We start from the raw sequence: 24,963 nt of genomic DNA, 5'->3' as shown, positions 1-24,963 counted from the left end.
AATGATCATGTGTTTTTGCAACGTTTAAGCATGGGAATTAAATTTAATATGTGTTAGAAAAGCAAACAAACATTCGTTCGCATTGATTTGTTTTTACAAAACATCCGCAACAATCTATTATAGATACTTAAAACTATTGCAATATTTCTGAAGGAACATTAAATCAGATTTTCAATAGCCTTTAGTGTTGTGTTTTTTTAATCTAAACGTAACGGTCAGACCGACCAACAGAGAAAACGCACAAAAATAAGAGTCTTTCATTCTGATGGGGGCACTAAACAAGGTTTACTGTTCAGTGTTATGACATGATTAGGAATTAGTTATTTGTTTCGGGAATAGGGTAAAGTTTTACTTAGCGACGATGACGTAAAGTTGGTTAAAAAAGAAGAACGCTCTAAGTGACGCTAAAAAGAAGACGCTTCTTGTAGAGCAGTAGAATAGATACGGATTTATGGACATAGCTGACATCGAACGATTCCCATCTTGATTATTAAATATATTTGTAGAACAACATCAGCGTCGACTACATATTTTGATTGTTTCGGCCTTTCACCTGTGTTACTGAAGTAGTTTGAGTTACGCATTACTTCCAGTCAGACGTAGATCTAAACTAGATATATTTCCAAGAATCACACCGCGCGGAAGCCTTTACTGAACAAAAAATAAATAAAATTAGAATTTTTTTAAAAAAAATTTGAGGCAACTGATTGGTACTATAGTTGGCCGCTTCTTGTCACGTTACTGCACGAAAGTCGCTAGACAAAGAGTCCATTTTAAAAAATGTGCCTAATATTTACATACAAAGTGCATTCTTAGCCTTTATAAACAAACATAAATGTTTTCTTTTAATTTTAGCACAAAGTTAAGCAGAAAAAACACCTTTAACTAATATCTATATTTGTTGTGAACATTTCTTGTACATTTTATAAATATATTTGACTTAGTGATGCCAAAAATACACGAAAAATTGTCTTCCTTTGTTAACATATTGTAACATTACCTCCCTTACATTTATGTAATTGTTTTAGAATTGGTGTATTTTTATGAAAAAATCGCTTGCATAATTAATTTTATAAATTAAACGGTTTGCTTTAAGAAAACCAAAAGTAGCCGTTGCACCTAAACTTTTCAAGCCGCATCGCATGGGGAAATAATATTTTCATCTTTCTTCTAGTTTTCGAGATCTGAGTGTGGCAGGCGGACAGACGGACATTTTGCACAAACCTAATAGCGGCCTTTTCCCTTACGGGGGCCGCTAAAAATTATATATAAATAGAAAGGAATTTTGTGAAAAAAATAAGAGAGATATTTTGAAACCTGAAATGGGTCCTTTTGAATTACAGGAAAATATTTGCAGAAAAATATTTATCCTCAACTTCTTCAAATTTAGCAATTGTACTGTGAATGTCTCTAACACTCTGTGTCAGTGGCTAGCCGCGAACGGTCATCTTATAAAAGGGACTTTATGAATAATAGAGCAATAGAAACATTTCGGAAACCTGGAAAGGGTCGCGTTGATGCTTTGGAGTATTTTGTAGAAAAAAATGTATCCTTAACTTACTTAAATAGCTATAGTACTGATAATGTTTTTCTAGGGCTACATGTTGCTAGCCGCGAACCGTCATCTTTCAATTAAAACTGTTATAAAAAGTGCATTAGATCAACGAATCCGCTGCCGAAGACAGACGTAGACGGCAAAAAGAAATTCTAAATTAACCACCGGCGAACAATGGTTATGTCTGTGCTACAGGTGGCAAAATATGTTGGTCGTAGCTGGGGCTGCGACAGCCACTGGAATTACCGTATTCTTCATTAATTTTCGGACTCGAAGACAACACTTATTATTATTATTAAAATCAACGAGTCACGAGAAATATTGAAAAAAAGGAAGAAGTGATTTTAATTCCTGGTTTTGAATTAGAAGCATTCATTAATAAGTTAATAATTTTTCAATACAAATTAATAGTTTCGTTGTTCCATTGATATAGGAATATTTTCCGTGAAAAACTATACTTTCAGCTTTTAAATGATTAGCAACAAGTGTTCAACTGTTTGCATATGGACCTATACATTGCATCGGTATATAAATAATAACTCCAAATTATAAGGTAAGATTTTTTTTTCTAGAAAAAAATAAATAGGAGAGACATTGTTCTTTTGTGAGGGTTTTTTTTTTTTGCACTCATGCGAATACAACCCTCGAGGTGAATTTGGCCGGAGTGTTGGTAGTTGGGGGGGGGGGGGACAGGTATCAAAACACTACATAAAATATCAACAATTTTTTTACATTTAAAATGTAAGTTTGCTTACATAAGACAAAAATAAGCAGTTGTACGTTTTATAGCATGCTAACAAATAGTGTAACGACTCTCACTTTCCAGGCTCTCTGCACAATGCACCACACGACACTACCAACTGAGAGAACTTGGCAACTCAGGGCTCCAGAATAACAACACTTTAAACTCTAATAAATCACAGCCAATGCTGTACGATTGGCAACACGTAACACTGACCGTTGGTAACCGCACCGCTGTATCAAACTCTACTGGCCTCATCGTTTCGTCCCGGACATGCACTGGGCTCAACTATTGCAAAATGACTTCACACTTCACTGGGTTCGTTGTACCGGACTTGATTGTCCTGACTTGAGTCTCGTACTCCGCGAGATGTCTTGACTTGAGTCTCGTACTCCGCGAGATGTCTTGACTTGAGTCTCGTACTCCGCGAGATGTCTTGACTTGAGTCTCGTACTCCGCGAGATGTCTTGACTTGAGTCTCGTACTCCGCGAGATGTCTTGACTTGAGTCTCGTACTCCGCGAGATGTCTTGACTTGAGTCTCGTACTCCGCGAGATGTCTTGACTTGAGTCTCGTACTCCGCGAGATGTCTTGACTTGAGTCTCGTACTCCGCGAGATGTCTTGACTTGAGTCTCGTACTCCGCGAGATGTCTTGACTTGAGTCTCGTACTCCGCGAGATGTCCTGACTTGAGTCTCGTACTCCGCGAGATGTCTTGACTTGAGTCTCGTACTCCGCGAGATGTCCTGACTTGAGTCTCGTACTCCGCGAGATGTCTTGACTTGAGTCTCGTACTCCGCGAGATGTCTTGACTTGAGTCTCGTACTCCGCGAGATGTCCTGACTTGAGTCTCGTACTCCGCGAGATGTCTTGACTTGAGTCTCGTACTCCGCGAGATGTCCTGACTTGAGTCTCGTACTCCGCGAGATGTCTTGACTTGAGTCTCGTACTCCGCGAGATGTCCTGATTCTATTCCGAAACGAAAAGTCGTAATGTGCCGTACTAGCCACAATGAAGCCGTCTGTAGTGAACCAAGCCGTCTGTAGTGAACCAAGCCGTCTGTAGTGAACCAAGCCGTCTGTAGTGAACCAAGCCGTCTGTAGTGAACCAAGCCGTCTGTAGTGAACCAAGCCGTCTGTAGTGAACCAAGCCGTCTGTAGTGAACCAAGCCGTCTGTAGTGAACCAAGCCGTCTGTAGTGAACCAAGCCGTCTGTAGTGAACCAAGCCGTCTGTAGTGAACCAAGCCGTCTGTAGTGAACCAAGCCGTCTGTAGTGAACCAAGCCGTCTGTAGTGAACCAAGCCGTCTGTAGTGAACCAAGCCGTCTGTAGTGAACCAAATCGTCTGTAGTGAACCAAGCCGTCTGTAGTGAACCAAATCGTCTGTAGTGAACCAAATCGTCTGTAGTGAACCAAGCCGTCTGTAGTGAACCAAGCCGTCTGTAGTGAACCAAGCCGTCTGTAGTGAACCAAGCCGTCTGTAGTGAACCAAGCCGTCTGTAGTGAACCAAGCCGTCTGTAGTGAACCAAGCAGTCTGTAGTGAACCAAGCCGTCTGTAGTGAACCAAGCCGTCTAGACTGAGACACCTTCGTTCTTTATATAGCAGAGTTTCTAATCCAGTGCGTCGAGACATCTTTGAGGGTCGAATGACCATTTGGGGGGGGGGGGTCGCCTAAGCTTATCGGAAATTTTTTTTTTCAATATTTATCATCAAATTTTGTGTTACTTTTTTTTTTCATTGTCGTTTCTAGCGTATATTTGTATTATAAATGGTATACATTTACATTTCATGGGAGGCCCAGCTCTAATGGGTACCTAACATTAGTTGGGGAAAGGAAAGGCAGTTGGTCGTTGTGCTGGCCAAATGACACCCCTCTAAACCGTAGGCCACAGAATTAGATGAATTACATCATCTGCCCTATAGACCACAAGGTCTGAAAGGGAACTTTACTTTACTTACATGTTATATGTGTAGGTAAAACAGATTTTACTTCGTAAATCATTATCAAACGAATTATGAAACGATAGTCAAGCGTCCATTATATAAATACAAAGTAGGAGGTGGTATAGTTAAGAACACCTTTAGCACAGACATATTGCCAGACGATGGTGAGTGTAACAGTATTGTTTGACCGTAGACATTTTTTTAAATTGGTAATTACTTCTTTTTTTTTTAATATAGCTGTCATTCAAAAATAGATGTTGCAGATAACAATTTAATTATTGCAAGAAATATATTTAAAACTGTTGTCCATCAAAAGCTTAATTCCCTTGTGGGGTCAAACAATATTTCTGTGGTGACGATTTAAGCACGTCGTGAATTGAAAGCACCAATACGCCATCACTTTATAGTCCCAGATATTGAAGGTAATTTATTCATTATGAAACATCACGTGACCAAAGATATCGAGCAAAAGAACGTTAAAAAAAGAAAATATAAAGACGATTTTTTGAGGCATGCTTTTACTTCAAGCAGGAGTTGAAAACTTCCAATGCGTCATTTGTAATAAAGTTTGCCAAATGGTTGAAGCCGAACAAACATCCGAGCTTTGCCGATAAGACATTCATTTTTTTTTTAAGGCCGACGGACTCATGAAATCCAGACTTCACTCAGGTCGCAAATACATAAAGAAAGCATAGCGGACGTTGAACTACTTATTTATAGTTCTTCTCTTGATACGTCTACAGCACGTTTTGTAATTGACAAAGTTAATTCTTTTTTTTTTTTTTGGGGGGGGGAAATATAATATCTCTTTGAAACTAATAGTGGTGTCTGCACAGATGGTACTCCAAGTATGATTGCATGTCTGTCTGGATTTCAACACTGACACAAGTAATACATAAATAGCGATGCAGCTAAAAATGAATCTCCAATGCCAGTTACACAATCTTTACAGACGTTACTTCAAAAAAAGAAGATGATTACGTCCTACGCGTCGTGCATGTTAACCAATGACTTAAATTCTGCCAAGTCACTAGTTTTCCTGGCTATCTCAGGCAACCCATTCCATGCTCTAATAGCACTAGGGAGGAAGGAGCACTTGTACAAATTTGTCCTAGCATATGGAACGAGGAATGTGCCTTTATCTTTGTGTCTTTCTGAGTATTTTATTAGATTTTGTTTTTGTACTTGTAGATTATGGTTTAATTTTTTTATGTATAATTGCTACTTTACTTTTGAGTCTTCTCTCCTGAAGGCTTTCTAAATTTAGTGATTTTACAAAAGGTGCTATCTCGTTCTATCTCCGATTGTTTTGCGCGTTCTTCTTCCATTTCCATTTCCAACAACATATCTTAGCGGAACAGGGTTTTCCAATTGGATAAGTATCAAATTTAAATTTAGAACTAGAAGATGACATTCGTTGTGCTCTTACAAAGACTGCGCCTATTGAGGAATTGTATTAGGGTGTCGCGAAACTAAAAGGTTGAGAACCGTTGTTATATAGGGTCCGTGAATGCCTTCTAGAAACTGACGGAACATTGCTCAACCCTTCTTGTTAATCACATGACTTTATTACACGTGAATGGTCTGGGTAATGTTCATAACACAAAATTCAAATCGAAGAGTCTCCGTCAATCGTCGCGTATCACCACCAGAGTTATGACATTATGGTAAAATCGGATTTTTAATAGCCCTTTTTAGTTTTCGAGATTTAAACGTGACTGACGGACAGACAGACAGCACAAAACTAATAACGGCTTTTTCTCTTTTGGGAGACGCTAAAATTCGCTTTATATGCGATTTTTTAAAGAAAAAAAAAGAAATTCTATATTGGATACTTCTCAAGCCTCCTATATCTGATTTCTTAGATTAGGGGAGAGAACCTAAGAGTAATGTTTCAAAGTAATAAGTGGACAAGAATGTAAGACCCTATGACTTGATGATTTGTAGACACGCACATTTGTTCCGGACTGACGTCCTCAGTCATCACTATCTCTGTAGGTGTGTGTAGTGGATGAGTGTTGCGAACTAGAGTGTGTGTAGTGGATATCTGTAGTGAGCTAGAGTGTGTGTGTAGTGTGTGTGTGTGTGTGTGTTATGAATTAGAGATGTGTATACTTCCGCATGCATGATTTGTACGCATGAAGAACGAGCTACAGATAATCAGAAGCAATACGAATCCATTAATTAAGACCATCTACTGTTATAACACACAGTATGCTTTGAAAAGTCTCAAACAAATATACGTTTTCCTGTCACTAGTTGTATCCACTTGATGCAGGGTAGAATTAGAAATGAAATGGTACATGAAAATGTACTCTCTTCCAGAACGGACAACTTCTAACCATAGCCTCAAAGAGAATGCGCAAGTGATAATTACAAAGTGAAGAAGCTATTTCACCTTAAACATAGGAGGCATTGATTTCATAACAGACACTAAGTCATAATAAGCCAACACTTACCGTGCGCAATGAAGATTAGCACAAACACATTATGCGCACGAAGATGATCCTAATCTAACAAGCCATGAGCACAAATTGAAATCTTAATTACCTAACAACCCAGCTCCCAACATCTGTTACGTCATCAATAGTTGTGGTATTAGGGGACATATGGCGGCGAGATTATCCTTTCACATACATTACCTACTGCACTGGCGAATGGGAAAAGGGGGGGGGCGGTGGGAGCGATTGCGTATTTTAGTGTAGAAATTTTACAATATGTGTACAACTAAAAATGTCACTAATATAAGTTACATATGCTATATAGTATTCTATGTTACATTCTTATATCTACTTACGTCTAGTTCTCTTATGTCAAATGCAATCATTAAAAGTGAATATAAAATATCGTAAATATTGTTTTCACTCTACCGCCACCACCCCTACCTTTCTGCAGAAAACATGACTTTTTAAAAATGATAGTCAAATATGACCACAGTTTTTATGTAATGCTAAAATTATTTTCGGGAATAAGTTTTTAATAAATTTTTTAAGAAAAAATGTGTAAGAATTTACATGCCACCTTTTAGTAACAACAAATGAGATGAAAGTTTTGAACTGAGATATTTGTTTCCTAGTCCGTCGCCTTTTTCAACCTCAGCCTTTTTGTTAGTCTAAACAACTCTAGACCTTTAGCTCACTTTCAAAGGAATTGCTTAAACTGCTTTAAAACAACACAATGAAGAGTAAAAGGCCTACAACTTTTTATTTTCAGAGTTTTGCAAGACCAATTTTAGTTCTGTGACAAAATAAAATTTCCTACATACGTATCGATCAAAATTAATAACTTTTTATTTTTTAAACATTTAATTATATTTGAGGATGGGGGGGGGGAAGTGAAGGGGAAAAGGAGGTGGGGAGGAAATGTCTTTAACAAAAAGTATTTTTTATATTGTATCTGTTGTACTCACAAACTACTTATATGCTTGAAAAGAGAAACAATCAAAACTTGAGCAGAGCGCAATCTTTTCACAAGTTATGAAATTTCCCAGAAATTTAGTCATACAAATAAATTTAGAAATTAAAAAAAAAAAAAGATTCAATGTATAAATCATCGAACAGGGTAGTCCAACTTTCAAGGGAAACAAACGCCCGAGCAGGAGATTAGCACTAACGCTCTATCCTATGAATCAATTGTCGGTCAGCGATTTGTCGATTTGGGTGATTAGTCGTGCTGACCATTTTTTTCGTATGCCAAGTGTCGGTGAACCAGTTGTTAGTCCTCCCATTGCAGGTGAATCATTTGTCAGGTGAACCTAGTGTCAGGTGAACCTAGTGTCAGGTGAACCTTGTGTCAGGTGAACCAATTGTCGTAGTGCGAATTCGAATTGCCGTTGAGTCAGTTGTCTATAAGCAAATATAATCAGCCTAGTTCACTCAGCAGTGCGTAAGGTCAGTAGATAAGATGTAAAGATCTTTGACAATATCAGCTTTAAAAACAAAAAGGTAAACTAATGCCTTTCTGACCTTGTGATCTATGGGGCAGATTATGTAAAGGTCATCTGTTTCTTTAGTCAGCGGTTAATGAGCGGGGTATTATGTGTCCAGCACAACGACCAACCGCATTTTCTTTTCCCAACTAAGGTCAAGTACCCATTGGAGTTGGGTGGACTGAGCGGTGTCCTTAAAATCCCAAAATTTTAAAAATACCAGACTTCACCGAGATTCAAATCCGGGACCTTTCGATTCGGAAGCCAAGCGCTTTACCACTCCGCCACCATAATATCATCTGAAACAATCCTACAAGTCCAGTTGAATGAACACTTGGAAAACCAAAAGAGAAGAAGAGTTAATGCCATCTTTCGCACACTTGCTAGGAGCAGAGCCTAGAGGTAGATATAGATAGATAGATATAAGGGTCAGTGATGTCCAAACCAAGGCCATATGCTTCCCATGATGTTCAGTCAGTCGAAACTTCTGCTACAGTTATGCGGCCAGTGATATATGTGTTGAAAATGTATAAAGCCCCAAGGCCGACAAAACGATTGAGCACAGCTATAATATGGCAGATGACAACTGCTGTTAACAAAGCAAACTTTTTAGTATACATATGATATTTATGGGAGGGGGAGTAAAAAATGGAAAGACATATACATTTAAACTGGATACCAAACAAGACAGATACCAAACAAGACAGACACCAAACAAGACATACACCAAACAAGGCACATTGAGACATGAAATGCGTAGGACGTAATAATCTTCTTTTTTTTTTTTTTTTTTGAAGTAACGTCTGTAATCTAAACTCTATAAGATTTTGTTTGAAACATTTCCCTGTTGCGTTTCACGTGGGTAGATAAGTTCCAATTCTATAATCAGCCTAACAGTGTACCGATACACAGCCGTATTGAACAATGGGACTTGGGAGCACTAAGGGTGTTGCTATGACGCCGTAACGCCAATTAAATAATTCGTTTCTTTTTTTGCACCAGATCTTTCCTTTTTAAGGTTGCCTTTGTAGCTCGTATCTGCGTTGTAGGTGAGGATAAAATTAGTTGGTTATTAAATTGAAAAAAAAAGTTCAGCCAAGCATGACGCCAGGCGTGGAGTGTGTTTCATTGACAGTATGCAGATTTGGCGGGCCTGAAAATAAAGCTTGAAGGTCGTGTAATATTAATTAATGTATTATTCCGGTTGGCGTGGTAAAAAAATGAAGATGTACTTCTTATGAATGTTGTTATAGTATAAACAGTTGTAGCATCAAATTTCCCTATTTTTGTTATTTAGACTTAAACTAAATTAGACTTACTACGTGGAAGCTTATTGCTTGCATTGGTTTTCTTTAATACCAAGAATACATTAATTTTCTTTTTTTTTTAAATAATTTTCGGACTTTTCCTTAGAAATAAATAGTATTACATTTTGCAGACGATAAGGGAATAGAAGCGGGAAGGGCTTGAACTCTAGACCACGGTGATGACAGTCTTAAAGAGTCTACACCATGACTAGAACAGCCATTGTTGTTTATCGGACAGCTACATCATTAGGCCTATTTTCTTTTTCATTTTCAAAATATAAACTTTGATTTAAGATCTTGACTATTTTTTTGTTGTAGTTAATTCGTTACATTTCTACGATTACTTTAAAACTATTTTTTTTTGTTGTAGTTAATTCGTTACATTTCTACGATTACTTTAAAACTATTTTTTTGTTGTAGTTAATTCGTTACATTTCTACGATTACTTTAAAACTATTTTTTTGTTGTAGTTAATTCGTTACATTTCTACGATTACTTTAAAACTATTTTTTTGTTGTAGTTAATTCGTTACATTTCTACGATTACTTTAAAACTATTTAAAAAAAAAACAACGAAAGTTTCTCTTTCAGACCTTGCGATCTATGGGGCAGATGATATAAAGGTCATATGTTTCTGTTCATATAAAGGTCATATGTTTCTGTTCATATAAAGGTCATATGCTTCTGTTCATATAAAGGTCATATGCTTCTGTTCATATAAATGTCATATGCTTCTGTTCATATAAAGGTCATATGCTTCTGTTCATATAAAGGTCATATGCTCTGTTCATATAGAGGTCATATGTTTCTGTTCATATAAAGGTCATATGCTTCTGTTCATATAAAGGTCATATGCTTCTGTTCATATAAAGGTCATATGCTCTGTTCATATAGAGGTCATATGTTTCTGTTCATATAAAGGTCATATGCTTCTGTTCATATAAAGGTCATATGTTTCTGTTCATATAAAGGTCATATGTTTCTGTTCATATAAAGGTCATATGCTTCTGCTCAGCGACCGACCGCCTTTTTTTTCTCTAACTAATTTTAGGTATCCATTAGATTTGAGTGGGACTCAGGTGGGTGACATAAAAATCCCTATAAAATCTTCTCACAGTTTTCACAGTGATTCGAACCCGAGGCCTTCTCGTTTCGAAAAACAAGCGCTATACCACTCCGCCGCCCCCCCCCCCCCCATCACTCAAATATGCATTATTATTTACTTTTCAATTTCTTTAAAAAATAAAAAAAAGTTTTTTTAGCCGATTCTTTTGTAAAATATAGGCTAGTAGCCCCACTAGTAGACTACTTTGATGATGTAGGCCTACATATAATTTTTAAAAAGTGTATACCGGTATAATCTAGATTTTAAAAACAAAAAGAAAGAGCTTGCACAGACCTGTACAACTTGCTGGATGTCAGCTCGTCAACACGTTGGTGAGGGATGTAAATTATTGGAATCAATAAAGCCAAAAAAATATATAAAACAAAAAAAAAATAGGCCTTATCTCCGATTCAAAAGAATGATTGAATACACAATCATAAAAATAATAATATCTAGGTCGCCATAACCAAGTTGTAAGCTAATCGATCAACATCAGCCCTTAACATTACAATGCAATACACTAAAATATAGATCAACCTCTTGACTTGAAAAAAACTCACCACACGAAGTAATCTGCATCGACTTCAATATTAGCGAGGGATTAACAGACAAAGGCAATAGGATTAAACCGAATTTAGTGACAAATCAATGATGTGTGTACAGTACACAATGTCTAAAAAAAAATTGAGACAAAAAAAAGTTTACAGAGTTTGTATTATCATACAAACTCAAATACGGCCCCCTAAAGATCCACCCCAGGGTCCGCAATTCAGGTAGGCAAACGTGTTTCCACACATTTCTCCAGAATATCAGAAGTTGAATACCACAAGCTACCACCATGCTCAATCCTCCCTACATCCATACAAAATGTTCATTTAATTTTAAAGCAAAAAATTGCCTGCCATCACTTTCGGGGGGTGGGGGAGGGAGGAATGCTAAAAAAAAATATTTAAATATTAAGGCAGGGTTACAAAGATAGTTTGTGTGGTAACACAAACTCAAACTCGGCCCCCGAAGTAATCCACACAGGCAGGTAAAAAAGGCAGGTTTCAATATTTACAGAAAGAATATCAGAAACTATGAACTACAAACTATCAACAACTACAACCCTATCCCCGTCGATACAAAAAGAAGAATCATGCACGTGTCGAAAGTGTTGCCGATACTGTTGTATTGATAGTTCGACTAAAGGTTTACAGATCTTGCGTGGTGCCCAAACGGTCCAATACAGTAATTGATCTGACTAGTCGACCGGCGGCGTAACATAAGTCGCTATTTTGCAGGGCCGGCCTAGGCCACTGCAACCTATGCGACCGCAGTGGGCCCTGCACAAAAATTTTCATTTTGGGGTGTCTTTCAATATGGAAAACGCCAATCATATGCGCGATAAAAAAACGGCATTATGCAATACCCGTAATTATGGAATTTAGTAAAAGAAGCTTCTCGCGCCACAAACTAATGAAGAATTACTTGAGGTCAAATTTTCTCGTAGATAGATTGAAACATTTGGTAATTCTTGCTATTGAGCGTGATCTATGTAGGAAATAAAATTTTTATGATGTACTGTATGATTTCGCTTCACGCAAGGCTCGAAAGTAATTCTGTATGTAGTAAAGAATAAATAACATGCAAAGACGAATTTATTTTCTAATACAAACTCTTAAATTTCACTTAATATCCGTATCGTATCCCGACCCAAACTTGGCCCCGCGAAATCCGTTTCGCATAGGACCCCACAACGGTTGAGTCCGACCTGCTATTTAGTGACGGGTGAATACAGAGTAGATTACTTGTTCTTCTCCTCCCCCTCTTTTTTTCGCCGCTAAAACTACGTGGGGTAGAAATAAAAAAGAGTGATCTTTCCATTTTTTTTGTCACAGCGGTTAAGTCTGCTATGTTGTGACGGGTGAATACTACTTGTTCTCTCGCTCTCCCCTCCTCCTCTTTTTTTTCGTAGGGTCACTCTATTTCGTCTGACTTATAAAAGAAAGATCTTTCCTTTTTCTAGCGTGTCCAAACTCTTGTGTCATGAAGAGAATTATATATATATAGATTGTTTTGTAAAGGGCCAATCTCTCATTTGAAGTCTCAACAATAAGACAACTTTTCCCTAAAAAAAAATTAATAAAAATCCTCTTTCTGTGGCCATTGCCTTCAGTTGACGAGAGTAGTTAAGAAGTAATACTTATTAATTGTTGTTTCAAATTATATTCCACTTATATGCATACTAAACAAAGATTTTTTCTCTTTAAAAAAAAGAAAACATTATTTTGTAAATATAGTTAGTATGACAACACTTGCGTAATTTACCAATACAATTGTAGAAAAAAGATTGACCAAAAAAAATCTAAAACCTTTTGAATAAATGTATTTAAAATAGGGTAAATAGTTTTCTTCCTGACTAAATAGTCTCTCGTATTTTTTACTATTAATAGTGAATAGTTGTAAAAATGGTGTATTTTTATGAAATGCTTGCATAGTTGATTTTAAAAATTAAAGTTTTCAATTTCAAAACAAAAAGTAGCCGTTACATCAGAACTTTGAAACGAACAGTCTTGATTCAATTTATCTAAGACAGAGTCTCTTTTTTTAGATCTGTTTACTTGATTAATTAAGTTGGTTCATATCATTGATTCATTATTCATATTGGCTCAAATTCATATTACTAACCTGGCTCAGGAAATACGTTTTAGTCTGCTGTCCTGAAGTGTCTCTAAATGTATGTGACTTTACAAATGGTGTTACTCCATTGCGGGCTGTTTTGCCGTGGAGTAAGAACAAAGAGTTCGCCAAAATCTATCATGACCTGTCGTGACAACTAAATACATTCACCATGATACTCAAGCGTGTGTGAGGTTTTATTGATGTAAGCGTGAGTAAAAATATGGCAGATAACGTCCTACGCATTTCATGGGTCAATCAGGTCATGCATGTTAATCATTGATTTAAACTCTGCTAAGTCGTTGATTATCCTGTCTGATTCAGGCAACCCATTCCATGCTCTAACGGCACTAGGGAAAAGGGAGCACTTGTACAAATGTGTCCTAACATAAGGAATAAGAAATATACCTTTATCTTTGTGTCTTTTATTAGGCTTTGTTTTTCTAGTTGTAAATTGTGATGTAATCACGAGTAAGTCCATGAAAATTGAGGTTATAAACAGGGTTAGGGTTAGTGAAAGTGTAGGTGAGCAGTACAAGCTGGAGACGAGTGGTAGAAAGATGTACATCTTTGGAAGGAGTTGTATTACATTTTTCAAGATACCATTTCCTTTGTCTTTCTACATACATCTATGTTAACGTCAGAAACTGTAGATATTATCTATAAAAGTTGCGTTCGTCCTTGTTTAAAAAAAAAAGTCTGTTTCAGCTCGGCACTTAGAGATGAGCACGTCTACGACGATTACGTTGGACTAGCTGGCTGGAGCTACAACCCAACGACCGTGTACCAACACACCAATAGGCAAACACAACTTAACAACAGCAATTTGATTTCTTCTGAGGAGGGGGGGGGGCTTATTATTTCCGAGATATCACTCGAACCAACGGGATATCAACACACACACTAAGACATTGACAAAACAGAAGCATACAGCTAAGCATACAGCCAAGCATACAGCCAAGCATACATTTTAAAGATAAAACAATTTGTGTGAATATAGAATGCGATACATAATCTAAAAGTGATAAGATTTTAATCTACTTTTTTTTTACTATTTCTCTATTCAGCTTGCAAACTCACGGGCACTGGGTTTGGATGCGGTTCACGAATACTGCTCTAACGATTTTCCTAGAAATTTGACATCTTTAGAAAAAAAATTCTTTGCTGTTTGGCTACACTGGGACAAACTCTGGTTTGACAGTTATAATTTTTCAAAGTATAATAAAAAAAAATAATTTAAATTTGGCTAGAGATTTAGAAATTCTTTCTCTTGATAGACGTTCCGGATAGGGAATGGAGGATGGCGGAATTATAGAAGTACAAGGACATAATCTATCCAGGATGATAGCGTGTGTGTTAAAGGCCTTGCCCTTGTAGTTGTTGATGGCTGTCTGACTTGTATACGACAGATTACCCTGAAGATGTCTGGCTTTCTTGTACGGGTGTATTAGATGCACTTGACTAACAAGTAACGAGACCTGAAGACCTACACATGTAACAAGACCTACACATGAAACAAGACCTACACATGTAACAAGACCTACACATGTAACAAGACCTACACATGTAACAAGACCTACACATGTAACAAGACCTACACATGTTACAAGACATACACATGTAACAAGACCTACACATGTAACAAGACCTACACATGTTACAAGACCTACACATGTAACAAGACCTACACATGTAACAAGACCTACACATGTAACAAGACCTACACATGTTACAAGACATACACATGTAACAAGACCTACACATGAAACAAGACCTACACATGTAACAAGACCTACACATGTAACAAGACCTACACATGTAACAAGACCTACACATGTTACAAGACCTACACATGTAACAAGACCTACACATGTAACAAGACCTACACATGTAACAAGACCTACACATGTTACAAGACATACACATGTAACAAGACCTACACATGAAACAAGACCTACACATGTAACAAGACCTACACATGTAACAAGACCTACACATGTTACAAGACCTACACATGTAACAAGACCTACACATGTAACAAATAGAAGAACTAAGTCCAAATCTTTATACAAACTTGGATGGCGTTTAATGCTGAAAAAAGACCACAGTCGAGTGTCTGTCCGTAATATTCAGTTATCCCTTTGAAATCGTAACACCAACTGACTATATTAACATAAATAATCTAGAATCCAGCTAAACCTCGACTTCACTAAATCTCGCGTTCAAAGTCCGTCAACTAAGGTGCTTCTCTATAGTAACTAAATGTCTAGCAATACTAATCATGTCTCTAACACGTGTTTGTGAGCTTGTGTGCATGTGTTTAGTGTGTAGTCTGGGATGAAAGTGAATATAAACTAGCAAGCAATCTATAAACATAAACAAAAAAAAACTATAACTTATGAGGGCGTCAAATAGCGAAACACATTTATATTGCACTCCCAACCTCCCAGTTTTCAGAGCGAGTGTCGGCTGTCAAAGTACTTGACTCTTATTACCCTAAGAGATTAGGGCATTACACAGAGACACACCGCTGACGTCCTGTTTATGTGCTGAATACATATTTATCACTTATAATTGTAAACTAGACTTAGACTTGCATATTTAACGTGGGAAGGACAAGACGCTTACGTAGCAGTAAACACAAGATCTACGGTTAGGATTGACAGAAATAGATGTAGTGTTGGCTAAGCTGTTGAATATATACCTAGGTTACCGGCAAGCGCGAAATGCAGGTATTCTATAGACTATAGACATTCAGACAAAGTACGAAATGATTCTTCATTTCCTTATTTGCCTAGACATTCTATAGAATGACTAGATTTACGTCAGGCAAATTAAAGAATGTCTGATTTAAAAAGATTTATTTTTAATAGTTAAAAGATAGTTTTAAATAAAATAAAATGAACAACAGTATACTCTTAAAAGTAAAACACACTGTCTAGACCGATATCTTTAGTTTACACCAGGGATGGGCAAATTACAGCCCGCGGGCAACATGCGGCCCGCCGGAGTGTTTTATGCGGCCCGCCGATACCTACAGAAATCAGGTGTGCCTACAGTATATACATATAAAAATGCAAATATTAAAAATAATGTCTATTGGCTATACATCAATACACTCAATTCAAAACACAATCTCTGAGTGTTGGGTAGGCTTGAAACAAGATGGCAAGTGTAACAACTAATGGAGCTCAATCTTTCACTGAGAAAAATAGTTGTTTTTTTTTGTTGTTTTTTTTTTAATATCCCAACCATAAACTCTAAACAGGAAAGTTTGCACAAAGCTGCATAAAATTTCATAATTACTATTGGCATAATCATTTAGCAATCGAGCTTATTAAAACTAGGGACATTAACCACGGGTAGTTCCAATTTATAAACAAAATAATCTAATGCTACCTTAGCATGGACAAGGCAAATGAGAAGAATATAAAAGGGCGAAATTGTTATGTTACTTGTAGGACATTGATTGAGACCTTGTTACCAATATTTCTAATGAAGAGTGGAAGAAAGATTTCATGTTTTTTATCAATTCCATTGCAATTGATTGTTTGCATATGAAGTGTAAATGCATGCTAAATCTTTTCAAACAAGGGTTTCCCATTTCTACAAGCAAGCAAAAGAAAATAGTTTTTGTCATTTTCCTTTGCTGAAAGGTGAAACTACTTCTAGTGAAATGATTAAAAGTACAAAGTCTTGTTCGGGTCTCTTGATTTAGTATGTACCCTTGAAGGACATGGTCAGCATTCTCTGGTGATGCTCCACAAGGGCAGGTTTCGCTCGTCCCGACATTTAACTTCCGGAACTCATTCAGTGAAGAAGTATTTTTTGTGAAAACTAAACAAGTATAATCACTGGTCACTGTTGACTGACTGTAATTTGACAGCAGTCACAAGAGAAACAACTAGTCGAACTGGTAAGATCGTTTTACAGTATCTGTCTGATTGGAAATGACTGTTAGACATGAATATCTGTCTGATTGAAAATAGTTGTTAGACATGAATATCTGACTGATTGTAATAATTTTCTCCCAACATTGAAAAAGGTGCCGGTAGGCGTGCCAGTGCGTACCGTCACAAAAAAAGCACTGATAATAGATAGATAGATAGATAGATAGATAGATAGATAGATAGATAGATAGATAGATAGATAGACAGACAGACAGACAGACAGACAGACAGACAGACAGACAGATAGATAGATAGATAGATAGATAGATAGATAGATAGATAGATAGATAGATAGATAGATAGAGGTAGGTAGGTAGGTAGGTAGGTAGGTAGATAGATAGATAGATAGATAGATAGATAGATAGACAGACTGACAGACAGACAGACAGACAGACAGACAGATAGATAGATAGATAGATAGATAGATAGATAGATAGATAGATAGATAGATAGATAGATAGACAGACAGACAGACAGACAGACAGATAGATAGATAGATAGATAGATAGATAGATAGATAGATAGATAGATAGATAGATAGATAGATAGATAGATAGAGGTAGGTAGGTAGGTAGGTAGGTAGGTAGGTAGATAGATAGATAGATAGATAGATAGATAGATAGATAGATAGATAGATAGATAGATAGATAGATAGATAGATAGATAGATGTAGGTAGGTAGGTAGATAGATAGATAGATAGATAGATAGATAGATAGATAGATAGATAGATAGATAGATAGATAGATAGATAGATAGATAGATAGATAGATAGACAGATATATATATATATATATATAGATAGATAGATAGATAGATAGATAGATAGATAGATAGATAGATAGATAGATAGGTAGGTAGGTAGGTAGGTAGGTAGGTAGAGAGAGAGAGAGAGAGAGAGAGAGAGAAAGTGAGATAGGGATAAAATAGCATTTTAATCAGAGATAGAAAACGTTTCCAAACCTCATTAACGAAACGAACCTGAACTTAAAAACTGACCGCTACTGTTCTTACCCTAACCCCAGACTGAATCAAAAGGTGTACATTTTGCAATTTGCGTATCCCTAAAACAGCCTACACTTCCTATCACATTGAAAGGCTCTAAAATCCCCATCATCTGAACTTCGATGTTGAAAACACTCTGCTGCTCATTTGGTGAACGCTATGATCAAGACTTCCAAAGAAGTGGTAGGATATATCATTCCAGCATGGTGGAAAGAATCAGGAACTAGAGCACCCTCTTCAACCAAAAAACTCTTATCATTGGAATAGTCATTTGTTTCTTTTGTAATCGTTGTAATGTGAAAACAGGCAAAACATGTTGCTGTTGACGCTCGTTGACTTGTAGCCCCAAACTGCTGGTAGACAACTAAACTGCTGTAAGCGTACTATATCTTAACTAATAAAGCTTGAAATGACTTGAATAACTTCTTTAGTGAACACTACAAGACTATATATATATAACTTGTATTATAATGTAGACAAAATCAAGTTGGTATGAGATCAAATAAATGTACTAGACTTGAGTAATAATATTTTTTTTAACAACATCTAACTCACTCCAATAACGCAGCCTTTTATCTCATGTTCTGGAGTCGTCTGTCCTAACTAAGACCAAGTGATACCATTGCCACTTATCTTGCTTCATTCAGAACCTCTTACCAACGTCACCATAGAAACACACACACACACACACACAAACCATAACACATATGTTAATCAACTAAAAATGTTAATGTTTTTGTGTGACTTCGTTACAGTTTTGCGTTCATTTCACAGGGCTACTGTGCCACTGTCACATGACAATGTGCCGGCATCCCATGAGCTCACGATGTATGGCCAACGCTATTTCGTCTTGGATCAATCCGTAAGATCAATACTTCAGCCACTGACAGTGTGCGTGATTTAAAAGCAGCTTTTCTGTCAAAGGCATAGCTAGGGTGGGAGAGGGGTAGAATTTGAATATTTCCCACCGGGCCCCCACTTGAGTTGGTCACCCAAATGAGTGTTCGAATTTTTTTTCACTATATATTACGCAAAATGCAGAGGCCCCCAAAGAGGTCAAGCAGCCCCCAGGCCCCCAAATGATGGCAAATTCCTTGCTACGCCACTGTTTTCTGTCTATCTTGAATGATAACTATATTATTCATCCCATCTACCAACTTTCAACATTGAGGTGTGTTCAAATATTTTTCTCTTGTGATCGCAAATTGGTTTCAAAGGTTGTCTTAGCCAAGGGGTGTTATTTGGGATAGGCTCCCATTGTCTATAAAATACTCCTAAACGGCACGCGTCTCAAATAACCTCTGACAACTAAGTCCAGCACCTGGCCTGCTTGAGTGGCTTAGATACTAAGCCCGGCGAAACTGCTCTTACTAACAGGTGGAGGGATAAAGGCTGATAGCTTGCGCCACAAAACCGGGCGCTTCGTGCAGATGGAGCTCGTCAGCCTAGTAAGACCATTCATGTAAGAAAGGGGGGGTTGGGTACTCTGACTTCAAACCCCCGCTGCCCAAGGTTTCAGGAGACAAACTTGAGGAAAAATCAGGAGTGAAGCCTGTTAGGCGTTGGGAGTTTCAACTATGACATTCCTCAGGCGACTGAGCTGGTGCCAAATGTAATGCGAAGCGTTCGGAACACATAAGGTCGAGGGAGGAACCATGAAACACGTGCCACCTTTATCAAGGGCCTAGAAATGAGTCCAAGATCTGGGCGCATCGATTGTTTTTCCAGACAGAAGAAGGAGCCATATATACATCTTTTTTTTTTTAATCCCTTCATATCTTGTGCGAAAATTATGGCATCGTGAGTAATGAAGTTTAAATTTCATAAAGTGATTAACTATTCAACTCACAGAAACTTAAATATCTTATGAATAATTTAACACCATTTCACTATGTCCCAAGAGTATTTGCTAGGTAAAAAAATATAAGAAAAAGCATAGAATTGAAATTTGTGCTATTACCTTAGAACTCATGCTAGCCAATTGAAAAGTTTAATCCAGAGGAAACTGGAAATGAGAAAAGAAACAAACGTATCACATAAAAAATGTCAATAGAAATGAAAGTAATCCTGAATATGAATACATTATTAAGCATCTGTTAGTAGAATAAACTAAATCATTAGTTTTCAAATGTGATTATGGCGGACGTTTATCTAAATTTAAACGTTATTACAGATTGAGCTTTGAGCTTTCGAATGATGTGAAAAATATTTTGTTTGTATTATTTAGTGTTTTCATTTTGTGTTTCAATACTAATACTAATGTTCAATAATTAAGTCTATGTTGTTTTTAACGTAATAATCTGGCAATTATAGCCTTGCAGTAGTAAATTTTTTTTTAGATTTCATTTGTTGGCTTACTTTAAAAGGCTCCTGGGACAGTGGACACTAAGACATCGACATTCGATTTTGTAAATGTGTTTCAACAGAGCTAAAACTAACATTAAAGTTTGGCCAATAACTGCAGGAAGAATGTTTTGAACTGAAGTCTATGTAGTCCTACACCAAGAAATCCCTTGACCCGAAGGAACGGGTTTTAATCACCAAGAAACTAGAGTATTATTAATTATCAAAATCACGTTAGACTAGTCTGGATTTATGGAGATTTATATATTTAAAACAAAATATCTAATGAAGAATATACAAACCTAGACTCAACTATTAAACATCCGAAATAAACCATTAGATTAGTGTTGAAATACATAAACAGATCACTAGATGATAGAATAAAATATTCCACACATCATTGGAAAGCCCAAAACTAGAACTAAATCTGTAATAATTTTTTTATCAAGAAGACACATTTTGAAAAATATCCATAGTAGAGAGTAAAGTAAAGTTCCCCTTTCAGACCTTGTGGTTTATAGGGCAGATGATGTAAAGGTCAAAAGATGGCTACGTATGTATTGTACTGTGTAATACTTTATTATATTATATTTTGTTCATTTTATTTTTTTTTTATTTGGATAATACAGGGTATATTTGTTTCATTTTTAATACATTTTTTATATTGTGTCTTTTATGTATTACATTTTGTTCTTAACTGTTTTGAATGTGTATTGTACTGTTACCCTTTTTGTATTGACCAACAGACTTATATCGTTTGCCCGTTTTTATATTTGCTAATTGTTTTTGGAGTTCACTGAATTTAAATTGTATTATATGAGTTTGTTGTTTATAACTTGATACATTGTCGAATTCGTGACAATTCTACGTGTCACAAAGAGCACGCTTGTAATCTGAAGCAGGCTATAACTGACCTTCGTAATACATAACGAAGCATAAATGTTCATTTTTATATCCAATAGAACGTCAATTATAAAGATTGATCGGGAACGGGTTATGTCCAAATGTCCAGATAACTGAATGCAGAATATTATTTTAAAAATCCATTTCCCCAACAATATAATGAAAATTCATAGGTGGGGGGTATCGCGTCCTACGTAAAGATAAAACTCAACTTCAAATATACAAGGGAGAGAAGCTTTATACTTAGTAGCCTACCAAGATTAGGAAGCGATGCAATAAACGAAGTCTGACATCAGATCACTCAGATAGCGTACGGTAAAACAAAACAACAACAAAAGGGCTGTCCAGATATTTGACGTTCCGGATAATTGACGTTCTGGTGTAAAATAGAGTTGAAACAGCTTAGGCAGTTACTGACAGTGTTATTAAATGAACTGTGTTGATAGGGCCTACGCTATTATTATTGATATAATGACTGTGTTAATATACTGGCAGTGTTGATGTAAAGCCTACTGATAGTGATGATAAACTGACAACTGCTAATCCTAATAGTTAATACTATTAATTACACTTTACTAAAATGCGATATGGAAATTGTACTTGACAGATAGGATGGCATAAGTTGAATAAGTCCTGGTGTTATACTTGGTGTAGAGAATTAGGTCATGGCTTAAAGAAATGAAACTAACAGTAGATAACTTTAAGGTCTATTTTCATAAGCTCTTCATTGCCACAGTGGTTAGTGTGTTGGCTTGAGGAGGCTTGAGCCCAAGAGTTCGAATTCAAGTCGTGCAACTTTTTTTTTCAACAAAATCCTTTTAAAAAAGCGATCAAGACAACATTAACACAGGCTGACAAGTGGCCCATGCAAGGGATAGCGCATCAAGACTGCTAAAAACATGAAACCAAAAAGGTTTCGAATCGCACAGATTTATTATGTTAGTCTAGATCTATTAGAAATTTTATTGCATGACTGATCCAAACTAATTGATACAATTACAATTATAAGCTTTTTTTTTTCTTTTGCAGTTTTTTTTTATTTTTATACTTTATTAAACTTTCATACTAGTAAATACTAAACAAAAATATTTATAATTTTTAGTTTAAGTTATTCTATCCTACAAAACCAAAGTCAAGTACTACATTGAAAGTTCCAAATGAGCGTACATTGTCAAGACAAGTTTGAGAAACCCGGATTTAAGTTAGGACGTAATCATCTTCTTTTCTGAACTAACGTCTGTATTTTATAAGATAAGATAAGATAAGATAAGAAGCAATCTGTGACGAGTTCCTGTGGTCTCTTACCTGTAGGCTGACACTCTGAAAAGACATGCGTACATAGAGTATCTGGGGCTCTTTGTTTTATGTCAGTGGTTTTTTTTTTATAAAGAATTTAAAAGACCGTATCACTTTCCTAGTCACGTGCAGGGGTTCTCATTTACATAACATCCCCTTCTGCAACATTCGCTCTATTATCAGAGACCGGGAGAATCCAGTGCATACTTACTCATTGACCTACATAAATATCGTCTGCCAAATTGCATAAGCTATTTAACATTTGTTGATTTTTTTTAGCGGCCCCCGAAAGGGGAAAAGACGCTATTAGTTTTGTGCAAAATGTCTGTCCGTCCATCCCGTTTAGATCTCGTAAACTAGAAAAGATAGTGAAAATCCGAGATCACAATATTTTAGACCATTCAAAGTTCTGATGCAACGGCTACTTTTTTTTTTTTAGAAAGCGAAAAAAATTTTAAATCAGTTAGGCAAGCAGTTTTTTAAAGAGAAAAAGCTAATTAGTATGCATTATAAGTTAGGCCTAAATTAAAACGAATAGTTATCTTGTAAACGTCATTTTCGTGAACTTTTTTTAATTGCGAAAGTGTTTGTTTATTTTATTCTTTAGCAGCTTCCCGTATATGCAGTCCAGACTTTAGTAGTTTCTTCTGAACTATATTAATTGGGCGCAAGAGCTTTGACCAATATTCAAGATAGGCAAAAAATTCTTAATTTTTCACTGCATGAAGAAGATTCTGTGCTAATATTATATGGTATTACGTCATTGTTTGGTTGTTTATGTTTTGTGCGCAAGAAAAAGGATTCAGAAAATACAAAAGTGGGAAAGATCCATATCTCGTTATGCTCGAGTATAGAAATACTCCGATAAGTGGACTGCCGTATTCACCATCACAACTGCTAACGAGTAGAAGACTAAGGGAATCATTCCAACTGATCCCAAACTATTGAAACCATCGGTAGCTGAAAATGCAGAGACATTACTCAACGAACGACAGATGAAAAGCAAAGTGAAATACAATGCAAAAGCAAGACTACCTAAAGATTATACTGTCGGAGAGTTCGTCTAGGTCAAACATGGCAGAAAGCAGTTGTCATAAAAAAACATTCAGCACCCAGATCTTACATCATAAAGACAAACGGAAAAACATACAGAAGAAATCAACGCTTTTTGAATAAGAGTTTCGATGAAGACATCTCTGGGTACTATGATACCGATGGAGACAACGAACTGCAAACTGTTGGAACAAACGAAACAGACAGTTATAGACCAACGTCTAGAGAACTTGTTGTGCCAGTCAAGACCACCAGAAGTGGACGAATTGTTAAAGTTCCTAGTAAACAGGGTCGGCCTTAGGCCACTGCAGCCTATGCGGTGGCAGTGGCCCCCGCGCTTTCATAGGCCCCGCGCTAATTCTAAGTGCACATTATTAAATTAAACCATTATAATGTATATAAAATAACAGGGTTTTCGTGACCTCCTGATTTTCCAGGGCCTCCAGGAAATCTCATGAAAGGCAAAATATACGATAAAGTCCTGAACTTTTTTTGAATTTATTCAATTTTCAAATCTCCTGAAGAATAGACGAAATTGAAATTTTGGGGTGCCTATAAATAAAAAGTGGCATTGCGAGCTTTCATTTGATAAAAATGTATTGCAAAGACGAAAGTATTTTCTAATTTAAAAAAAAATAATTTTGACATTATGCTCATCCCTACCCAGACTAGGCTCCGCGCGATCCGTTTCGCATAGGGCCCCGCAAATGCTAGGGCGGCCCTGCTAGTAGATATCACTTTTAAGAACTTTAAAAGGAAGGGTGTGATAATAACTTCAAAAGGAATGATGTGCTAATATTATATGATATTACATCATTGTTTGTTGTTTATGTTTTGTGCGAAAGCAAAAGGATTAGATGGAAATAAAAATAGTTTCCATTGGATTGAGGAACGATAAATAGAGGGGTTATAACTCGAGTGTGAAGTTTAATTCTGAAATTATAGATGACAAACCCGAATAATAGACTATTCTAGCATTATTAAGAATAACTTTTGGATCTGTTATACTCGATTCTGTAAATTTTGATTCCAGGTTAATTAGTGTAGCCATAAAATACTCGACATTTAGATCTATTATTAGTAAAGGTAACAAGATACCTGGAATTCGCTGTATATCATGCAGTTTTATTCGTGGCAACAAAGTTTAAAATGTAAAACTAACTTTAAAAAAAA

The 24,963-nt window shown here is 36.4% G+C and overlaps 1 protein-coding gene across 21 annotated transcripts in view; it reads right to left on the bottom strand.

The window, feature by feature from the left end:
- The window catches only part of LOC106054553 (uncharacterized), a 93,752-nt gene that overhangs the window by 37,652 nt on the left and 31,137 nt on the right, over positions 1 to 24,963 (bottom strand). For 10 of the 21 annotated variants that reach the window (XM_056038612.1, XM_056038590.1, XM_056038613.1 and 7 more), the window contains exon 3: positions 20,156 to 20,200. The exons of 4 other annotated variants lie outside the window; for them this stretch is intronic. Coding sequence is in view for 9 of the 17 variants with exons in the window: in XM_056038590.1 (XP_055894565.1) it covers positions 20,156 to 20,167 (12 nt within the window). In the remaining 8 variants the exon portion in view is untranslated. Of the gene's footprint in view, positions 1 to 2,310; positions 2,571 to 6,701; positions 6,871 to 10,875; positions 10,958 to 13,251; positions 13,388 to 20,155; positions 20,201 to 21,452; positions 21,628 to 22,746; positions 22,811 to 24,963 lie in introns of those variants that run through there. 7 more of the 21 variants (XM_056038604.1, XM_056038605.1, XM_056038597.1 and 4 more) reach the window with 6 other exon arrangements.

The sequence above is a fragment of the Biomphalaria glabrata genome, chromosome 8 (assembly GCF_947242115.1).
Source record: "Biomphalaria glabrata chromosome 8, xgBioGlab47.1, whole genome shotgun sequence".
NCBI lineage: Eukaryota > Metazoa > Mollusca > Gastropoda > Planorbidae > Biomphalaria > Biomphalaria glabrata.
Note: the sequence above shows the minus strand (reverse complement) of the source record. Positions and strands in the feature narration are given on the sequence as shown.